The sequence below is a fragment of the Poecile atricapillus genome, chromosome 9, assembly GCF_030490865.1.
Source record: "Poecile atricapillus isolate bPoeAtr1 chromosome 9, bPoeAtr1.hap1, whole genome shotgun sequence".
Classification (NCBI taxonomy): Eukaryota; Metazoa; Chordata; class Aves; order Passeriformes; family Paridae; genus Poecile; species Poecile atricapillus.
In genome coordinates, this window is record NC_081257.1 from 12,411,727 (window position 1) to 12,432,874 (window position 21,148).

General features: G+C 45.8%; 1 protein-coding gene across 3 annotated transcripts in view; it reads left to right on the plus strand.

Annotated features, from left to right (window-relative positions):
* Nucleotides 1-21,148, plus strand: part of NCKIPSD (NCK interacting protein with SH3 domain) — a 48,495-nt gene that overhangs the window by 5,135 nt on the left and 22,212 nt on the right. For 2 of the 3 annotated variants that reach the window (XM_058844776.1, XM_058844777.1), the window contains exons 2-4: nucleotides 15,055-15,167; nucleotides 15,911-16,112; nucleotides 20,504-20,591. In XM_058844776.1, the coding sequence (XP_058700759.1) occupies nucleotides 15,055-15,167; nucleotides 15,911-16,112; nucleotides 20,504-20,591 (403 nt within the window). Of the gene's footprint in view, nucleotides 1-8,315; nucleotides 8,483-15,054; nucleotides 15,168-15,910; nucleotides 16,113-20,503; nucleotides 20,592-21,148 lie in introns of all 3 variants that reach the window. The other variant, XM_058844778.1, reaches the window with a different exon arrangement.

Sequence of the window (21,148 nt, forward strand, 5' to 3'; positions counted from 1 at the left end):
CTGTCAAACCTTCCACACTGCCATGGAGACAATGCTGGGTGTGGAACACAGGATCATAGAATAGCTTCAATTGGGAGGGACTTTAAAAATCATCAAATTCCAACTCCCCAGTTGGTTGTACATTGTCAATCACAGAATAGTTTGGGTTGGAAGGGATCTCTGGAGATCATCCAGTGCAATACCCTGCCAAGGCAGGGTCAGCTGGAGCAGGTGACACAGGAACGTGTCCAGGTGGGTTTTGAATGTCTCCAGAGAGGGAGATAGTACAACCTCCCTGAGCTTGCTGGAAACTGAGTTTTGGCAATTGTTTGTTGTAAGAGATTCTCCCTCCATCTGCTTAAAATCCAGCTTTAAACTTGGTGCTCCTGACCCTTGGCAGAGTTGCTCTCATTGTTCCTGAACAGGTGGTGATTGTACAGGCTGTTGTACGGACTGTCCCCTGTGCTGGAGCCTGCAGCGTTATTTGTCATCTGCTGCAGGTTTGACAGAGCTTTCAATGGGCGTGAGAGCTTAATTGCAATACTCACACAGATCCTGAGTGAGTGCTTAGGCTAAAAATAAAGTTTTATTTTGGAGAATAAGCAGCTGGTAGCACTTTGCAGCTGAGGCTGCGTTTCTTGACACATGCAAGAAAGTGAAAGAATGAAGCATTTTTCTCTGGGCTCTCACCATAGCAGAGATGCCGGTCTGTCAGAGCTGCTCGTGCTTTGAGATGAAGTTTTATTCTTGAGACTAAATTACACAGGGGAATTATAACAATTTCTAATTACTGTAGCTAAAGACTTGAAATTTTAGCCAGAAGTTCTACAATCTTTTACGGTCCAGTATGATTAAAGCAGAGCTACAGCAATGAGTCTTTAGTCTTGGCTGTGAAGACATCTTCTTCTCACTTTTACTCCAAGTAAAAATAATTAGGCTTTTTCATAGAGATAAAATTTGTCTTTGTGGCCTGGATACCCACATATGAGCAGTATTGGTGGTGTGGTCTTACTGCTCCTGTGTCATGGGTGGAGTGACACTGGTGGATGCATGGATGGCTCCATTGGGCTGGAAATACTAAGCCTGCTTCAGGGTTGAACAGCATGAAGGCTGCTTCGGTCAAAAGTGAGCAGGCAGTAGGAAGACCCTGTGTCTGAGAGTCCATGTCCACTCTTGAGTAATGCAGCTCTCTGCCTTGGAGGAAGGGCAAGGTGAGGGGGCAGACTGGAAAGAAGAAATGTGCCGTTTTTCTCAGTCTTTGAAGAGGCACTTGCCCAGAGCAATCAAAGATCGGTTCCCAGCTTCCCTGTGGGGTCACAGTGTCTGCTAGGTCATTTGCACCCCTGCTTTCTAGTGCTGGGCTGTGAGCATTTCAAAGTGTTGCCCAAGTGATTACCTGCTGTTACCTGCAATTTTACTGATCAAATCTGTGATTTTTTTGCCTACTGTATGGTTTTTGAATGCTTTTCTTCAGGAGAAGATGGCTAGACTTTCTTTCCTTGTTTACATCTGGATGATGATGAGCTTCTTATTGCAAAGGGAAGAATTGACAGCTTTGAACAAGAAACATCCTGCTCTGTTTGTGCTTCTGCATCACTTCTCACAATCCCACTCTTGTGTTTCCTTTGAGGATTTCCAGCATCCCATCGGGTGAACTCTTATTAGAAAAAACAACAAACCCAAACCACAGAAAAACAGAGGAGGAGAGATTTGTATTGAAAGACATATGAAACCAATAAACCAGAAAGTTCATGGAAATTGATTTTCTTGTGATTGTTGCTCTGTGTGAAGTACCGAGGGAGCAAGACACTGAAGAGTGGGGAGGAATTTATGTTGCTTGTCCTTGGAGAAAAATGGGCTCTGTTAGCAATGATGGGAAAGCAGTGTGAAGAGTCCTCCTCCTTGCAAGAGAAGAGTAACCTCCATGCTCAGGGCAGCCTGTAAACTAGGAAAGGATTTGACAAAAGCAGACTGTATTATGGTTACTGGCTGACCAAAGAAGATCCCTTGCAAGACCTTGGGCATATTAATGCCCATGGGGGAGGTCAAATCCCATGGTGTAAAGTGGGTATTTACATCTGTCAATGGTTGAAACATGAAAAGCAGCTGAACCTGTCTGTTGAGGAGAGCTCTGGTTCTGGAACCAAAGCAGCCTCCTTTTTATTCTGTTCCTTTTGTATTTCATATGTACATGAAAACAAACAGAGATCATCCCAGATTTACTCCCTCATGAACAATTTAAACTTTGTCACAGGCAGGATTATGTATTCAGTGTGTGAGCTGTCAGCCAGGGTATTGGAAGAAGGACAAATTCCAGAAGGGTTTTATAAGGAGGGAAGTACAAGCACCATTAGTATGCAACTATAGCATAGATGGTCTGCAGGAAAATTACACTTCACAGATACTAATAGTCTACATGGCCACTGCCAGAACCAAAATTTTTCAAGACACAGGTTCTAACAGAGCTCTGTGGACAGAGATTTTTAAATTAAAATGGATGTGCATTGTGTTTCTTCCTGATACCAGACTTAAATTGAGGCTTTAATCTTCCTCATATCAGAACTGGCTCAATTTATTTCACTAAAGAAGTGTATTTGTATGCAGGCTTGCAGGGTCTATGAGGGCTGGAAGTATTTGGTGTTGGACTGGGGAATCAGCTGGTCCTGCAGGGCTGGTGATCTCTGCCTGCCAGAGTTGCTGTTGCTGTGTGTGCAGACTGCTGTGTGATGGGTGCCAGCTTCTGGTGGGAAGGAGGTCTTTTTTCCAGGGCTGACACTCTCCAGAGAGAAGTAGGTGCTGGCACTCTTGGAGGACCCCAGTTTATGCTTTTTCTGTGCACTGGCACCTGGATCTGAAAAATCCTTGTTGTATTTAGAGGAAAAATTCTCATTTGAAATGGCAGTCCACTAGAAATTCTTTCTGTGGACCCTGACTGACCTCATTGCCTCAGGTCTGAGTCACAGCAGGAATTGTGGTTCCTGGTCCTGCTTCTGGAGGAGAATCACTTTGCTTCCCCAGCCAGTGACTCACAAATCAAATTTTGACCTTTAAAAGAGGGTCTTGTCAAACCTAATTTGTCTTGACTTTTATCACATGGCAAAACCTTTGATTTTAAAACCACAGTTTTGAAGCTTGTCATGTGAGAAGCTTCAGAGCTTCAGGAACAGAGAACACAATTCATGACTGCATCTGTTTGTCTCTGCTCCCCTTCGGCCCCCATCCCATTCTCACCACAGGGATATTGGGCACCGTTCTGGGGAAAGCTCCGTCAGTGCTAACAGGCAAACAGAGTTGTCTGAAGGACAAGACCCAACACCCTGGGAGAAGCTCAGCTTCATGTGGCATCTTCTGTGTTGATGCCCTGCAATGCAGAGCTTGTGTGGCAGAACTGTTTGCTTCCCTTTCAAGGGAGCAAAGAACTAAAACTTGTCTTCTTTTAACACGAGGCTTAGGCAAGAAGGGGAAGTAAGATTTTGTCAGCTTTTTAGAGTGAGGTGGGAAGTCCACGCGTTTGTTTTTCCTGGTTATTTGCTTGCCTGTTGAAGTTATTTAGAAGAAGTTGTCAGTCTTTTCCTCCTTGGAAGCTGCTTGCTTCGTGTTAAGCCCGTGTCCTTCCTCCTGTCCATCTAGACCAGCTAAAAAAGGGCAGTGTCACCCAGCTGCCCATTCCTCTGACTCAGGCTGCCTTTCATGCTAGTGGAATGTGCTTTTCAATAGGGATCTCCTGTCATGTCAACAAGGGGAGAGGGAACTATCTGTGCTGCTTTGTCCCCCTTTGCTGTTCAGGCTGGGGTAGTGTGTGTGAAAGTGGTCTGCAAGGTGTTGACTTTTTTCTGTGGTCTGGAAATGCCACCATAGGCTGATATTTGAGGTTGTCCAGCTTCTCAAGTTATAATTAAAAAATTAAAAAAAAAAAACAAGCTGTTGGACTAGGCATGCTAGATAATTCCAGGCTGTGGGTCGTTTCTTGCTAAATCACTGGTTTCAAGTTCAGATTAGATCTTTTCTAAGTAATAACTATTAATTATTTCTTGGGGGTTTTCGTAGTACAAGTAGGGACCGTGTCTTGTCATAGGGAAACCTTAGGGCAGGCCTGAACTCCAAACCTTCTATTATATTGAACAAAAACCAAAAGGTTGAGGGAGAAGATGAGGCAAGAGCTGCAAAAATAGACACTCAGTCACAAGGAGGTGGGAATTGCTGGGATGATGTCTTGATGAAAATGTCTTTGAAGGCCTATCCATGAGGTTTGTGCCTGGGGCCATACCTCCTCAGCTGCTGATGTAGCTGGGGTGTCATCTGCCACTATTCTGTTGCCTGCTCTCTCTCCACTGCCCTTGAGCTTACTGGCTGGGAGGCTGAGCTCAGCCTCTGAGTTTCATCCTCTTTCTCTAGAGGTGGGAAGAAAGCCTTGATGGACCACACAGGTGCCTTGCACCTGGGGGATGGAAGTGACTGGACAGGTTTTTGGGGTGAAGGGCTCTCTGTCAGCAGAGTTCAGTTGGTGTCTGTGTGCTGCAATGAGAACCAGGGCAGCTCCTGTGGAAACCAGATGGCTGCCTAGAGACATCAAGTTGAAGCTTTCCATGGAGCAGACAAATGCAAACCTCCGTGGCCTCTGAATCTGATGTGGTGACAGTTCCTTTTTGTGTAAACACTGAATTCTGTGCCTTTGCAGATTTCCTTTTTCCTTTTCTTGAGAAAGGGGTGTATGTTTGCAGGGGGATAGATGGACCGTGGTTTGAACAATGATTTGCATCCGAGTGACCTGCCAGAAGGCAGGTCCATGGGCCCTTTCCTTCTATGTTCAGGCTTAGTTATCCTTGGGGAATATTTGGGGAGAAGCTTAAGTATCAGGAAAGTCCACATTTTTAGCTTGTTAAAAGAATAATTGCATGAAATCCCAGAACCTCAAGTAAGAATGATGATCATAAAAGATTCATTACCTACTTACTGCAGAAGCTTAGGGACTTTCCTGAGCCTGACTTTCTCAATTTGACATCAAAAAAACAATGTCCTTTGATCTGCTAAGTTCTAAGTAATGAAGTTTTTGCCCTAGAATCACCTTTATTGACTTAAACTGTGAAGTGCATCCCCTTTAGTTTGTTTTTTTGAATTGATTTCATGTGTCTGTCTTCCATTAGGTTGATGACAAGAGATAGCAGCAGCAGCAGCATTGAAATAATTGTGCAGTTGTTATCAAGGGACATATGCACAGTATAATTTTTTAGAACAGGGATGGAAATTTCTTTTCCCCTCCAACATCCAGTTTTGGGAATCATCATCTTTCCTGTGGTCTTGGGCACTGCCTTAGAAGCATTGCCCAGTGATGAAAATCATATTGGGCTCTGGTCACTTTAAAACTTTTTAAATACTATTAATATTCTGTTAATGATTGAGCATAAAATTTCTCTCCACAAAATCCCCTGTTGGCAATGTTTGGTCTCATGTGACTGTGGATAGATGTGGAGGACCACACAAACCTCCTAGCTGGGCTGAAGGGAGTGAGGAGTGATAAAGGGTGATCACCCCTGACCTGGAAGAGTTTAGAGGGATGGGAGAGAGAAAACGTGCACATGAATTGTCCAAACCACACAGCTTCAGAATTACTGTAATCCTTTATTTGCTGTTGGGCAGCTCCAGACCTGCATGCAGGAGGTGAGTCGAGTCCTGGCCATCTCCATTCCCACACGATATGGGCTGGGAAGATTTCCTGAAATACAATGGTTTTGGCTCTTGCTGATGCCTCTGAGATGGGTGCTGACACAGGTGAGTGTGGCATGAGAAGAAGCAGATACAAGAAATCAATCCTGTAATGAACCATGGGAGCTGGGAGCAACTTTTGCACATGGGAAATGAACAGTCTAACAAATACAGGGTTTTTTTTTTTTGTTCACTGCCTAAGGAAGTGAGGAAAACAGGATTATGGCTGTTTTGCTGCCTGAAGCAAAATGTCCTATGAGGACATTCCCCTCCTGTCCCCATTTCTTTGTGTTTTCTGGGGAGCCTGTGCCACTCTAAGCTGCAAAAGGAGATGGGATTATAAATTGCAGCTAAAGCAGAGGCTGTTTTTCTCCCACAGATAGAGTGGGCCACTAATGAATTGCTTTTCTTCCATGACTCACCTCTTACTTCCTTATAGGTGAAATGTCAGCTAATCCAGTTGAACCCTTTCATTTATTTTTTTTTAAAGTTCAGCCCACTGAACAAACCCCAGAATTTGTTCTTGAACTGAAACTGGAGATAACAGCAAGTTAGCCTCATTCCTTCGATAAACAGAGTTAAACTTGCAATTTTCAAGGTACTTTTGTAGGTCAATGGAAACTGTCAGTCTGGTGGAGCTTTGCAGCACAGAAAAATAGTGTTCTGCTGTCTGCTGGTCAAAAACAACCGCAGGATCTTTAGTTCAAAATTTTCTGGGGTTTATTTTGGCTTATGCTGTTGTCTTTATGATCACACATGTAACAGTGTTAGACACTGCTGCAGATCTCAGTGGTTTTAGGGTATGAATTAGCCTTAGTTTTATCACTGTCCCAATAAAGCTTGATTGCTTTGACTCACTGGATTTCGTGAGAGTCAGGAACAGAAACATCAGCAGAAACATCCGCTTTACCAAGAATAAATGTGCATGCAGGAGCAGTTCTCAGCTAACAAGGATGTGTGCACACTTGGATATTTTGTCTGTGACCAATTAGCATGATCTCCCTCTTGACAGTGCAGCATGTGTGGAGTATTTCAGCCCCTCTGATACCTCCTCCATTGCTGCCCTACACCTGCACCCTTTAAACGGCTTTGCTATAATTAGCTGGTACACCTAACTTCATGTAATTCTTGTGTATAGCACTGATAAGCCAAAAGCATGAATAATATCCCCTGTTCCATAGTGCTACTCTGAAATAATGTTAATAATGTTAAAATATACAGCTGCCAAAACCCATGGCACAGGATCTTCTTTTGGAGGATATTGCTTCTTGCCATAGCTTTACTGTGGCCCACCTGAAAGCAATTGAGCATGTGAGGGTTATCTTTTACACTGAGTCTGGTTATTACATTGTTTAAATGCCAGAATGATTAATCTGTACCAGTCTAAAGTAATGAACAATCCTGGGGGCTGGAAGAAGCCTGCTGAGTCTGGACAGGCTGTTCTGCTTAGGTGGACAACTTGTTTGGGATTCCCATGGTGGGGAACTATGTCCCCACCAAACAGGAGATGTGATTCTTCCACACTGGTGGCAGCTGTTCAGTACAGCTTCAAAATGTTGGGGAGAAGGTGGTTTGGTATCCTGGGGTTTCCCCAATACTGATGTTTCAAATCTTTGTGCCTGTGACCCAGAGTGGGCTGTGAAGAAGAAAAGTTGCTTGTGAGATCCATATTGTAGAAACATTATATGGGCACCTCCCTTGGAGAACCCCTGTAAATATGCTTGCTCTCTTGGGTCCCTGGCCTGAAACACTGTTAGTGGGAGAAGTCCTCAAGGTCCCTGGTTTATCTTTTGTCCTTAGGAGTTGTGTGAAGGGATGATAGTAAAAATACTTTTGGCAGGTGATCCTTCTACTTTGGAATGAGTTTTTCACTCCATGAGACTCTGAAGCTGCTGTCTTTGAACAGAGGGGCAGCATAAACCCAGCCATGAAATTAGCACCTTGCAGTCTTCCCAGCACTCTGGGAACTTAGAAATTAGTTGCATTTTTGGTCATAATTAATATAGGGTCTTTCTTACAGACCTGTGCTAATTGTGTGCAAGTGATCTTGGATCTGTGCTGTATCTCAGTGAGCAAATGACGTATTTAACAATTTTTTGGGCTACCAAACTGAAGATTACACAAAATCCGGCAAAACTCCTTCTGTTGGGCTTTTTCTCAATTTCAAATGCTAATATGTCAAAAGTCTTGATAAACTTCTAGTGCTGCCCTGCAGTATGTCTTCTTCCACCTTGATACATCCTGGTTCATAATCCTGAGTTTTCAACAAAGCAGAGGCTATCTACTGTTGAGCTTTTTTCTGTGTAGATGATAACTCTAGTATATGTATATATATACATTTTATGTTTATGTATGTATTAGTAGAAATGTAAATTTTCCTGCACAGATGCCACCTTGATTGTGTCAGATACTGACTCAACAATTGTATGCAAAAATGATGCTGAACAGGTGATCCTAAAGAGGGGGACAGCTCTATTGTCTGGCAGCTGTTCACCTGAAGCAGGCTTGAGCCAGGGAAGTCCCCTGAAGCATTGAGGGCAGTAACAATTAAGGCAGCAGAGAACAGCAAGATATGTAAGTATGTGTTGATTGTTTTATTTTAAAAATGTATGTCTCTGCTTTTATCCTCTTAGACTGTTTCGACGTAAGACATGTGTTCTGGTTACTGGAGAGTGCAAAATTATGAGGGGAAGGAATCAGTGGCCAGTTCTGGTCTTTGTGGCCAGTAAACAGGGTTTGAGCGTGGCTGGAGAGACCCAGGATGAAGCATTTCCACCTCAGGAAGTCCAGGCATGCAGTGGTGGGTTGCATGCATTCTGTTGTCCCTCAGTCTTTCCCTGCTCCCTTTTCCCTGACTCCAAGGCTTCCTGCTCTTGGGAGAGAAATTGGTTGAGGCTTGGTTGCTGTGCATCCCTCTGCTGCCTTCAGGGTTCTGTTTGTTCCAAATGCCTCTTGTGCCTGTTCTGTCCCTAGTTAGTGCATCTCTTTGCCAGGAGCTCTGGATTTTGCTTTAGCGTGATTTGCACAGCTTAAGCCCTTTCCTGGGCTATCCTGTCTTTTCATTTCCCATTTGTGCCGGCTGTCCGCGCAAGTGGCTGCTGTCAGCACACAGTGGAAAAACACTGATCCGTGAGAAACACTCTATAGCATATCAGCAGGAATTCCTGGGCTGCTTCTGGGCTGCCTCTTTGTCAGAAGAGCTCAGCCATGTCTTTGTTTTCTTGCTAGCTAGTCAGAGACGCTGCAGGTTTGTTTGGAGCTTTTCTCATCTTATTTGCTCAGTAACCAGAGCAGTTGCCCATTGTTTCACTTGCATTTTTGTTGTGTGTTTTTAAGTGCTGCAAGGCACAATATCTTCATGCCCGCAGGAATAAGTTAATCTCTTAACCAGCAGCCTGGCGACTAAAAATTTCTGACTTGGGCTGCAATAAGAGAAGGGAAATTAGCTGAATTTTCCCCAGCAATGCAAAAAACGAAAATTCAGCCCATTTGTTTGAGCTGTGTGATCCCAAAAGGGGAACTCTGATCTGGCACATCACTCTGCCACAGACAAAGAATAGTTGATTTTTGTAAATTGGTGCTGCGATCATTTCAATCTGGAAGGAATAAACACGCAGACAGTCTGGCGGTGACTGGGGGTGAAGGGCATGTGACCTAAGAGGTGGCGTTCCTCTCTTGATTTGTGTAACAAAGAACCAGCTTGTGCCTGTGTATGCCAGCAGGATAAATATATTAATTTCACCAGTGGTCCGTGTCAGTGCAGCTGCGTGAAAACTGAGCTGTCACTGGAGACAAAACTTTGTCTGTCCTTTGTTGTCATGTTGTGAAAGCTGGGGCAGTGAGATGAGGGTGAAGATGAGCAGCCCTGCCTGGGCACCCCTCTGGCTGCAGAGGCAGCTTCAGGCAGGAGGGCACAGATTCCTGCACATGCAGAAAAGCAAATGCCCTTGATCACTAAAAAATGGGGAGGTAGGAGGAGAAAAGAAAGCTATGTTTTCTTGGATCAGCCCCCTGTGGAGGCAAAGAAAAGCCTGCCATAAGTTAATGGGCCACTTTCGTAAGTGTGGGAGCCTTGTGCATGCAATGTGGCTCAGCCTGTCTGAGCTAATGCAGCTGTCAGCCTGTTTGTCTAGAAAATGCTTTTCTGAAAGGTATGATTATTCTAGACTGTTGAGCCAGTTCTTCTGTGTGAGTGCCTTTAAACAACACCAGTGGTACATGTGGAAAGATTACAAAGAGAGAGGGGGCAACATTTTTGATAGCCCAGGGAAGGCAGGAGAAGAGGTTGTGCTGCCTGACCAACAAGGACACCTGTAGTGTCTTCTGAATTGCTCGGGTCTCTCGCCAGCCTGTGCGATGCATCCTGTGCAGGTGTGCTTATTTTTGGGGAGATTGCCCCTGGGGCAGTGAGGATGAGAGCAGTGCAAGGCACGGGGATAGATATATTCCTGCCTCTGCAGGGCCATGCCCTGTGTTGGCTGTGCTTAGGTACTCACAAGACATTCTGGAAAGCTACTTTTTAAAACCTTGTCCTTGGCCCTGGAAAAGGCATCCTTCCCCAACCACATTGGGGTGTGCAAAGCACCCCAAGGCAGTGCTCAAGTCTGGCTCCGTCCTCATCAGGTGGGGAGGAAATTGGCAGCAGGCTCTAGGGAGACCCTTTGTTTACTTGTGTTATTAGCAAGGAGCGAGGAAATAATGATTTATTGATGCTTCTGTGATTCTCCTACGCCAGGCCATGAAGGAAGAAATTCAGTTTTCTGGCTGATAATCATGGCTCTAATTGAGCAGTTGTTCCTTGCAGAGCAGCTGGCCTGTGGGGCGCTGGTGGTATCCCCAGTTCTCTGATACAGTGCCCCATAGGCAGTATGGCCTGTGATCACCAAGGGTCACTGCTCTTCCCCTGCCACTGGCCATCCCCAGGCTGGTGGAGACAGGCTGCTCATAGAGCCCAGCATTTCTCTGCTGCAGCGAGAAATTTGATTAAGCCAGAAATATCTGATAAAGGGGGTGGCACCCACTCCTTTCTGGGGTGAGGCACTGGAGGGAATGTGTTATCAATACCTCAGCAGATATTCCTTGATCTTTGTGGTTTGTTGGGCAGAAGGTTGACGCCTCTTGGCCATGGCCTGGGCACCATCACTCCATGCTGACCAAGGAACCCCCTGTGCTCACCCTGTGAAGGCTGGTGCCTTCCACTGCCATCACTGCCCTGTCACTGTCCTGTCCCTGTTCTGTCCCTGCCACCTTCTCTGCCTTCCCAGAGTGGCTGGCATGGCTGTGCCTGTGCCTGGCGAGCTGGTAACTGGTGAAGGACACAGTTAACAGCTTGCATGCTGCAGTGGTTGCTTGCCTTCTGCCAACCCCCACTGTGCAGCCTCAGTAAATCCAGCTGAGTTCCTGGGCTTTGCTTGGTACGTCTCTTCTGCTAACCCTACAGCAATGCCCTTTTTATGAATTCCCTTGCTTCCATGCGAGCCTTAGCTTATGAACAGGGTTTCATCTCTAGCCTAAAGCATAGGGGCAGGACTCTGCAGGACTTTGGAGCACCCAATTCCTGCCTGCACTCCAGGGCTCTGCTCTTGCTGCTGCTTTGTGACCTCCTTTGCAGGCTGAAGAGCTGTGCATGACCAGGGCTGCCTGTGAACGTGTGAGCTGGATGTACTGCTCAGGACCCCTGCCTGCCTGTGTCTCAGCTGCCAGCATCCTCAGGAATGAGTGCTGGATGCAGGCAGGATTCCCCTGTCCTGCAGAGTGATTGATCTCCCTAGATTGCATGGGGAAAACAGCGAGGCACTGCCCAGAATTGCTGTGAGCGCATAATCCCTTGAGTCCTAGGGAGGAGGGGATCATAGGTGAGATCCTGGCGAACCAGACTTTTCCCCCCTTGCAATCTGTGCTCATTTCGACTGCAATGTGCTTTTTCATCTATCCCTCTTTAAACAAAAGCAGTGCCATTTTGATTAACCTGAGGAGTGTGCAGATTCCTTTGAACCACATGATCTATCCAGGATAGTGATATTTATTTTTTAACTTTATGACTATAGTGCGGGGAATCCCTGATGCTGGGTGTCCTACAAACTCAGAATGTGAGGCAGCCCATGTGCTGAAGACCCTGCTGCTTCCCCCCTCACCCAACATACACCCTCCCAACTCAGCTGAGCAAGGGAGATGGTTTTTGAACAGCATCAACAATGACATAAAGTGGCATGTTAATGCTGGTTTTTTATTCCAGCCCTTTGACAGGGCCTTGTTAATAGACAGTTGGGAACAGAAACAAAAGGAAAGGGCACAGCAACTAAAAGCCAGTTGTCACAGTGCTGCATTAGTGTGAAAATGCTGTGTTTTATCAGGAAGGAAGCACCCTCTCCATAATAAATGGCATTGCACAGCAACGAGCAGCTCTGTAGGAGCACCTCTCCTGTGGAGGCAGGCTAAGAGAGTGGGATTGTTCAGCCTGGAGAAGCCTTTAGGGAAACCTCATTGCCTCCAGTACTTTAAGGGGCCTTATAAAAAGATAGACAATGACTTTTTACATTGGCAGGTAGTGCTAAGACAAGGGAGTAAGGTTTTAAACTGAAAGGTGATGATTACATTGGATGTTAGGGGGAAATTCTTTAACTGGAGAGTGGTGAAGCACTGGAAGAGCTTGCTTAGAGAAGCTGTGGATGCCCCATCTCTGGCCAGGGCAGGTTGAAGGCCAGGTTGGATGGGACCCTGGGCAATCTAGTGACATTCCTGCTCATGATAGGGGATTGGAACTAGAAGATTTAAAAGATCCCTTCCAACCCAAACCATTCTATGATTCCAGCCTGTGGATGGATTCTTGTGGACTGTGCTGATCTTCCCTCTGGAAGAAGGCAGAGATGCTGAGCTATTCAGTAGGATTCAGTGCTGTATACTGCTATCTTCCCTTGGATGATCAGGCTGAGAAAGGGTTTAAACCCATGTGGGTAAAAGCATGGAAGACTGGGAGGGACTCTTGTGGGAGTGCAGGAGGGCAGGTGGAGTGTGCAGAGGGCAGAGGTCTGTAACACTCAGTGTAACACTGGCATTCTCCTGGAGACAGCAGTGCTGGGGACTTCTGCACTGTTCCCCTTTCCCAGAGAGAGCATGCAGCTTGCTGTAATTTTTTCTTATCTTCTCAGAAAATGGGGTGAATTTGCTGAAATAACTTGCTGTTCCTTCCAGCCCTCCTTGGAATGTGTTCAAATACACTTTGCTCCATTTCCTTAGTTCTGTAGTTAGAGGTGGTGAAATGCTCCCTAGGTCATGAACTTAGGTCACATGGGGCTGCTTGGAGGCTTCATCCTAAAGGTGAGTTCTGAGTCTTGGTTTTGTTCTTGACCAGATACTTTAAAAAATTTGATTTTATTTTTAAAGTTTTCCCCAGTGGCTTTCTTCCCTATCTGTCTTTCTTGGGAAAACAACAACTAAAAACCCTCCTAAATTTTTCAAAGGGAGTATTGCAGAAGAGGCCTCTCATCCACACCTTGTTTTTTTCCCCACAGTCTGCGGTAGCTATTAATTCACATTTGGTTAAGCAATTAACCAGGATATAAATAATACATAGCATGTTATCAGAAAACTGCATGCCAATGTTATGGAGGCAGGCGCTTTTGCCCCAGCGGGGAGGGCTTCCTTTCTGTGCTCTGCAGCCCCCAAGGCAAATTAAGGTGCATCCTTGATGAAAATCCAGCCACTGCTTGGCTGGATAAATAGTTGCTCTGATGCAGGGAAGGGGGGGGCAAAGCAAGTGAAAGAAGGGTTTAGTGTTCAAACAGCTGCAGTGAGCACTGGAGTCTGAGCATTCCCCTCCTCCCCTTGTGCATGGGCTGAGGCTGGAGCAGCGGGACCGAATGGATGGTGCTGGCACTAGTGGCAGCTTATGGGAGACCTGTGGGTCAGAGACTCAGGAGCATGTCCTTTGCCTTCTGCCTTAGTCCTGTAAAGGTCTTTTCTCTTGAAGGCATGTCAAGCTGTTGATAAACAAAGCCTTTTAGAGTGTCACAAGTGTAGAAACCTGCTTTATTGTCCTGTTGCTCTTCTAGCCTCCTCTTGTGAGTCCAGGGAGTAGCCTTTGGTGTTTTCTTCTTTCAAGGCTGCTGTTTATTTTAATTGCAGTAACAAGTGCTAAACCAGCTGGTGGGAGGAATAAATGTTGCTGTGACAGTTTGGGTGGAGATTTAATAAGTTCAAGTGCTGAGTCCTGCATTTTGGCCACAATAATCTCCTGCAACTTTAAAGGCTGGGTTCAGTGTGGCTGGACAGGCAGAAAGGGACCTGGGGGTCCTGGTGACAGCAGCTGAACATGAGCCACCAGTGTGCCCTGAGGGCCAAGAAGGCCAGCGGCATCCTGGCCTGGATCGGGAACAGTGTGGCCAGCAGGAGCAGGGAGGTTCTTCCCCTGTACTCGGCACTGGTGAGGGCACACCTGGAGTTCTGTGTCCAGTTCTGGTCCCTCAGTTTGGGAAGAACATTGAGACGCTTGAGCACATCCAGAGGAGGCAATGAGGCTTGTGAGGGGCTGGGAACACAAACCCTGTGAGGAACGGCTGAGGGAGCTGGGGTTGTTCAGCCTGGAGAAAAGGAGACTTGGAGATGATGTTATCAATTTCTACAACCTCCTGAAAGATGTTGGTAGTCAGGTGGGGGTCAGTCTCTTTCTCCAGGCAGCAGCTGACAGAATGAGAAGACACAGTCTTAAACTGCACCAAGGGAATATAGGTTGGATATTAGGAAAAAGTTTTTTACAAAAAGAGTGTTAAAGTACTGGAATTGTCTACTTAGGGAGGTGGTAGAGTCACCATCCCTGGATGTGTTTAGAAAAAGACTGGATGTGGCACTCAGTGCCATGGTTTAGTTAAGGTGTTAGGGCATAGGTTGGACTTGATGATCTTGAAGATATCTTCCAACCTAGTGATTCTGTGATTTGGAAAAGATGCTTTAAGTTACAAAACAAGTATTAAAAAAAAATCAAGAGAAAAGTGAGGAAAAAAGAAAACCCAAACCATCCAGAGCCGATAGACTCTGGAGACCACCAGATTTCAGCTGTCATATTCACAGTTCTGAATTTGCTCCACAGTAACGCAGCAAGAGCAGGAATAATTTGGCTTGGGGTAAGCTTGGCTTTGCAGTGGGATCTCAAAACCTTCCTGCAACAGGCTAAATATTCAAGGCTGCTGCATGGTTCTGAAGCTTTATCTCTGGTCTCCATGTAGGGATGATTGGACTTTGGTGCTTGTAACAGTGACTTTCTTCCCCAAACATAAGCTCTGGGAGTTTACTGTACTGTGTCTTTTCTGCTATAATCTCTGGTGCAAAAGAACCTCGGCTGGAGGGAACTGTAACATGTTGGATGTTGTTTCTCAGGTGCTGGAGCAGGATGTGGTTCTCCAGTCCATTGACCGTGCCATTGAGGCTGTGCACAATGCAGCCATGAAGAATGGGGGGAAATACAACCTGGAGCAGAGAGATGTCCTGCAGTAAGTGTGATGGGCATCTGGGAGAACTGGTAGATGGAGGGTGGTCACAATGCCATTCTGTCCTTGGGGGGATGTTGGATGTTGTTGCCTTGAGCCCCTGTGCTTCAAAGTGCTGCAGCACTCAAGAACTTCCCAGTGTTCGAGCTGCTGCTGCTCCTCCTAACAGCTGTGTCCAGAAAAGTAGAGCTTTGGCCTTGCTCCTCTATCTCTGTGCATGCCAAGAAAAGGAGATTCTCAGCCACACTGTAGGCTTGGAGGAGAAAACAAAAACCTTTCTGGCTGCATTTTCTCTGCTTTACCAGCCAGGAATTGTAGAGGTTTTTGGCACGTGACACAAGGTCTTTAGTATGTTCTCAAATAATTGCTTGTGAGGAGAATTTTTGTTTTCTCTGACACCTCAGACTCTGTGCTGAGGCGTGCTGGTTTAATCTCTGTTGAACAGCAATTCTAAAGTGCAGGCAATTTCTGAAGCTTGCAGTGCAATATGTGACTCTCCCCCGAGGAAGAGGCATTTTTCTTCAGTGAGCTGATGAATAAATTATGGGCTCTTGCAAAGCCTCTTCCTTCCTCCCCCAGAAGTGCTTCCTTAGTTGTTAATGAAACTGGAGATGGTATTCAGAGTAATGTAGCCCATTCTGGTATATATAGCCCAGATACAATAAATCATTAAAAAAAAATTTAAATGTTGCAGCATGGTCACTCCCTTGAGCTTTGCTCTTCCTGATGTCATCATTCTGTTTCAGAAAACTAATCCATCACCGGAAGGAGACTGTGTCCCGTAAAAGCCACTCTCCCACCCCACAGGGGACGGTTATGACTCAGTCCTCCAGTGATCACCACCTGGATGTGTCCCGGCAGCCCAACGGGGTGTGCCGGACAGGCTACGAGCGACATCACAGCCTTCCCAACACTGAGTTCGAGGAGGATGATGACAGTCTCTATCAGGTAACAGTGGCTGGACACTTGCAAGGTTCCTCCTTTGATGGTGTGACAGTTGTTTTCCTGTTGAATAAAATGCCTTTGCAGCTAAAGTTAAAAATCAGGCGTCTGTGCTGCGGACCTGGGATTACTGCAGTGTAAAGTGAGAAATCTGTAACAGTCCCTCTGCCACTTTCACTTGTCATACTTTTTGGAATACTTGAGGGTCCATGGTTTTATAGAAACATGCAAAATCCACTCTATACTGTGTGACTATCTCTTGGCAACTTTCTAAAAAAGATGCAGGCTCTCTGGAGAATGCTTTGAAGAGCAGTTTTGACATGAGCAGTAGAGCTCCCTCCAAGCACTCAGCACTACTTCATTTCCCCCTTGTTATGTCTGCACAAGATCATTGGTCCTTAAGCGTTTTATCTGCTGTGGCTGCCTATTTATACTACTCAAAACAAAACAAAAAGCCAAAAAAAACCCAAAGATCCTGCTTTGTCTGAAGGTTGCTTATCACAATGAATTTAAAGGCAAATTGCAGGAAATAAGATTTAGAGCAGATCTTTTTTTATCTCAGCGACATGCAGTTCCAAGGTTACAGTGCGGAGTCAGTGAGGCTTCAAAGTAGCAGCCAAGGCTGTGGCTGTTGGGGATGAATGATGTGCCAGATTTCCCTGTGTAGGTGTAGCTGGATGTTAGGGCTAAAGACGCCAGGCAAGGATGAGCATGGAGATTTTTTTATTCCTCCTACAGATGAACACATGCACGGTAATTTTTCTTCATCTCTCTGGGCTGAGTGTTTGGAGGTATTGTGTTTATAAGGCACTGATCTGCTGTCACCCCCAGCAGATGAGGCTTGTTTTACACTTGAAGAACTGTGAGTCTGGGGAGATGAAAGGTAGCTCTGGCTCACTCTGGCTGAACACACAGATTCCTACAAACCCCATTTTTCTCCTCAGTATTCATTTTTGTTCTTTGGCAGTCAAACTAGCTCCATTCTCAAGCCTGTACATTGTGGGCTGAGCAAATGGGGCACCTTACAGCCCATTCTCCATGCTGATTCCCTGTCTTTATCTGGTCTGTGTTTTGGTTGCTTGCCAAAAAGGAGGAAGACTAATTTCCTTGGCTGACAAAGAACTGTTTCTGTCTGGGTGGCACTGAGGATGCAGTTGAAGGGCTTCCAGCTTAGCCCTGTGCTGAAAGGGCTCCTTGAGATTTTAACAGCTCTGTGGATTTCCTGAGTGCTTTGAAAATACAAAGTGGAGGAAGCAGCATTGCTTTCTTCCACTGGTTATGCAGTAAAAGGAGACCTAATGAAATCTAAACTTTCTCACTGGCTCCAGAGAAGCAGAGGTCTTGGCCTGTGCTTTTCATTGCTTGGGATTTTCAGGTGCATTCAGTGTTTGCATCTGAAATCCTGAGCAAAATTTGAGGTTTCCTCTCAGTGGTTTTGCTCCCAGGTCTGAAATGGCTGCAGTAGTTGGTGAGGGTATTTGTGCTTCAGCTTCTCCACAGTCAGCATAAGGTGGGAGACTGGGGCTGCTGCCATACCAGCTGCCAAGGGTGGAGGTTGGGCTTTTGGAGTATTTTAGTCAGTCTGCTGCATTTGTGTATGCTCAGTGAGTTTGTGATGCTCATCTCCAGAAACCTTTGCTACAGACCAGTGTGTCTGGCTTGGAAGAGTTTGCTTGGAGGAGGTAGTGGGTGGGAGGTTGTTCATTTGCTTTACTGTTTTATTGTTTTGTTTAAAGGGTACTACTATAATAACATTGTTCCCAGGAGTCAGAGTGGTGATGTTCTCTGCCTGCTTGGCTGCAAAAGGAAGGGGAATGTTATGCTTGAGTCAGCTCTTGTCTTTGAGCATCACAGGGAGCATAGCCTGTTATCAGTCCTTGAAAAAGGGTAAAGGACAGGCAGCAGATACGTAAAATCTGTGGATTTCAGAAAGTTCACAATGCCCTAATAGAGGCCTGGGGAAAGGGAGGCTTTCAGCACAAGAACAGTTGCTTCTCTCTAAATCTTTGGTAGGGTCCCTTATCTTTTCCCTTCTGGACAGGTGGGATCTGAACTTCAAAGACTCCTGCTTGGTCACCTTGTGCACGGCAGCTACACAGAGGAGGGGGGTTTCCCTTTGGGGATTTTGTGTTGTACATCCTCCTGTTGGCCCCAAGCAGTGGCTAGGATGTGGCGTGGAGGGAGGGGATGTCCATCAGTTACACTTCACAGCTCCTGATCAAGCGGCTTGGGCAAGCACAGGGTTTTTCCTGTGATGCTTCACATTCTTCTTGCAGCCACTTGTACTGTGTGTGTGTCTAAACTGTGTGTGGCTGTCTAAACTGGTAAAGGCTGAGCTAGCATTATCTATACATCTATTAATTTAAGCACTAGCCTGTAATAACTGTGTTAAACTTGTGTGGTAAATTTGGAAGGGCTAAGGAAGCCGTGGAAATACTCCAGAATGACCCAACCTTCGTTATCTCCAAACAATGTCATGCATCTGTGCTAAGCTCTGAGCCTGCCTGGCTGCTAAATCCCACTGCCTCAGTAATCGTGGCTGTGCTGTGCCAAGCAGCTCCAACTCGTGCTGTCAGCTCCAACACTCTGCAGACAGGGCTCTGCTTTTAGCACAGCTGAGCTTTCTGGATTTGGGGCCAGCCTGCCAACCATGCAATGCAGAGACCCTCCCCCCCCAGTCTGCTTGACCTCTCTCAGCTGTGCAGTCTCTTTTTGGACCAACAGAGATAATTTTTGTAGCTGTATGCAAGTATCAGATAGCGTTCCACCCAGAGAACAATGCAGGGTGGATTGACACGAGCTGAGAGTGCAGGCAGGGAGTCTGCAGCAGTGTCTCCTGTTAATTCACCAGCTGAAGGCGCTTGTAAAGAAGTGACTTTTATATGACATGGGATAAGGTTGGATGTATTTGGTGTTGGGTGGGAAAGGGACTAAGAGATCCTTTTCTAAAAGTCTTTATGCAAACTGCTGTGTCTTCACTTGTCTAGTGGATCTAGACATAGGCTGTGAACACATTGTTAGCTTTTGGTATCGAGTCTTGAATATTTGAGGAGGCTTTTGAAGGTGTTTTAGCTACAGGAGTATCTTTACTCCCATTTCAGATTAAGTTTTTGCTCTTTCTGGATCTGGGGGAAAAAAATACATTTTTCATTCTCCTCCTCAGCTACGTAAGATAGAGACCCTTGAGAGGCCTGTGTCAGATTTTCACTGTAGGGTGGCAGAGCTCTGTGCCCTGTGTGGTGTTTATAATAGGTCTATTCAGCAACGACAGGGCACAGAAAAACTTCTCTTCCAGGGCCAAACAAACCTGGAAAATTTTCAGTTGTGATGGACTGAATGTCACTGTAGATTCCAAATGGTTGAAAGCCATGTTACCCAAGACATCCAAACCATCACCTCCTTTCCCTTCCTGTGCTCTCCTGGGAGGTTTGGCCATAGACAGTGATTGCAATATCCCATAAAAGCAGAAGCAAATTTGAAGCAGCAGGCTCTGAATCCCAGCAGTCCCTAACAGCTCCCAAGAAAAGTCTCCTGGTCCTGAGCTGCTGGGCTGTGGGGACTGGCACATGAATGCAATGTGCAGTGCTCTCACCTAGCTTGGCTGCTGTGTTCAGTGATGCTCTACTGATTAGAGGTTAACCCTGAGGCTGCACCTCGCTGGAGTAATTGTGGATAAATGTGATATTGGTGATCATGGTGTTTAGATCTGACAGGAAAAGATGAGTGTAGGAGTCTGGGTCTGGGGCTTGTACACTGCTGGCTTGGAAATGCTTGAAGAGACTTGCACGAGAAACCCCAGATGTGGAGAGTTAATGCAAATCCCTGGCAAAGCTTTTCCCAGTGCATCTTGCTATAGGTAGCATAGTATTGCACAGAGGGTCAAACCCTATTTTCTCCCTGCATGAGCAGAAATAGCTTTGAAAGCATGGAAAAGGCATTTACATGTTTCCAGTCCTTGGCTTTGTCTTTCGGTAAGGGTATTTGTAGCTGATGTAATGGAGCTCTCCAGAAGAGTGTGTAAATACGCACTCTGTTTGCAGCCTCTATGGAGCTATTGAGAGTAATGTGGAGACATGGTAAGTGTGTGGGATTGCATTTGGAATAAAGGAGGAGTAAATGCTTGACAGGTCTACACGACATATGTGCCATGTGCTGCTGAACACAGCAATTAAACAAGAGCTGCTTTGCCTGTCACAGGGAGGGGATGAAGTCAGTTTGAGTCCTGCTTTGTTCTTCTAGGAGGCCGCCTATTAGCATCTGTCCTCCTGAGAGAACTACCCCAAATGATGAGAGAGATGTAAGGACAAATATACACATGCATGTGAGAAAGAAGTCTTTGTAAAAGAAATATCTTTATTTTCAACCTCCTTTGATTGCTCTGAAATCTTTCCTTATAGATCCCACCACAGGCTCATCGTGCTGCTCCTGTCACCCCCCCACCTCCAGAGAAGCGCAAGAACACACAGATTGCTGCTTCCATTAAAAGTAAGGACAAACTGCTCTCCAGATCTTGGGCATGAAACAAACACTGGGTGATTTAACAACCATGGGGCCTGAATGCTTCTGCTTTGTGGTTAGATGAACATCCTTATCCATTCCCTGAATTCTTATATGGTTTATATCCTTACAAATATATCTATAAAATATAGATAGCCTAGATTCCTGTAAGTTTTAATGCTAGTGGTCCTGAGCTGGTGACCAGTGCTTCTTCAAGTCTGTTCTGATTTGGGAGGGTCTGAGCAGCTTGTGGATGGGTGCCAGGTACAGCATCCCCCTGCTCCTTCAGTGCCTGTAGCCCTGGCAATTATAGTGCTCTCCAAGGAGCAATTCTGCCTGCTTATGTGGCTAGTCTGGCTAGTGCACAAGGTCAGTGGTTTAAGATCATTTTTCTCCCACAGATACTATGGCTGTCTCCCAACAAGGAAGAGGGAGTGTTCCTTTGCATGCAGAGGGTGATACTTTATCAGGGGAACTCACTGGCTTTTAATGCAGTCTCAAGTCTTGTTTATGACTTCCAATCTGCTGGGCATTTTCTTTGTACA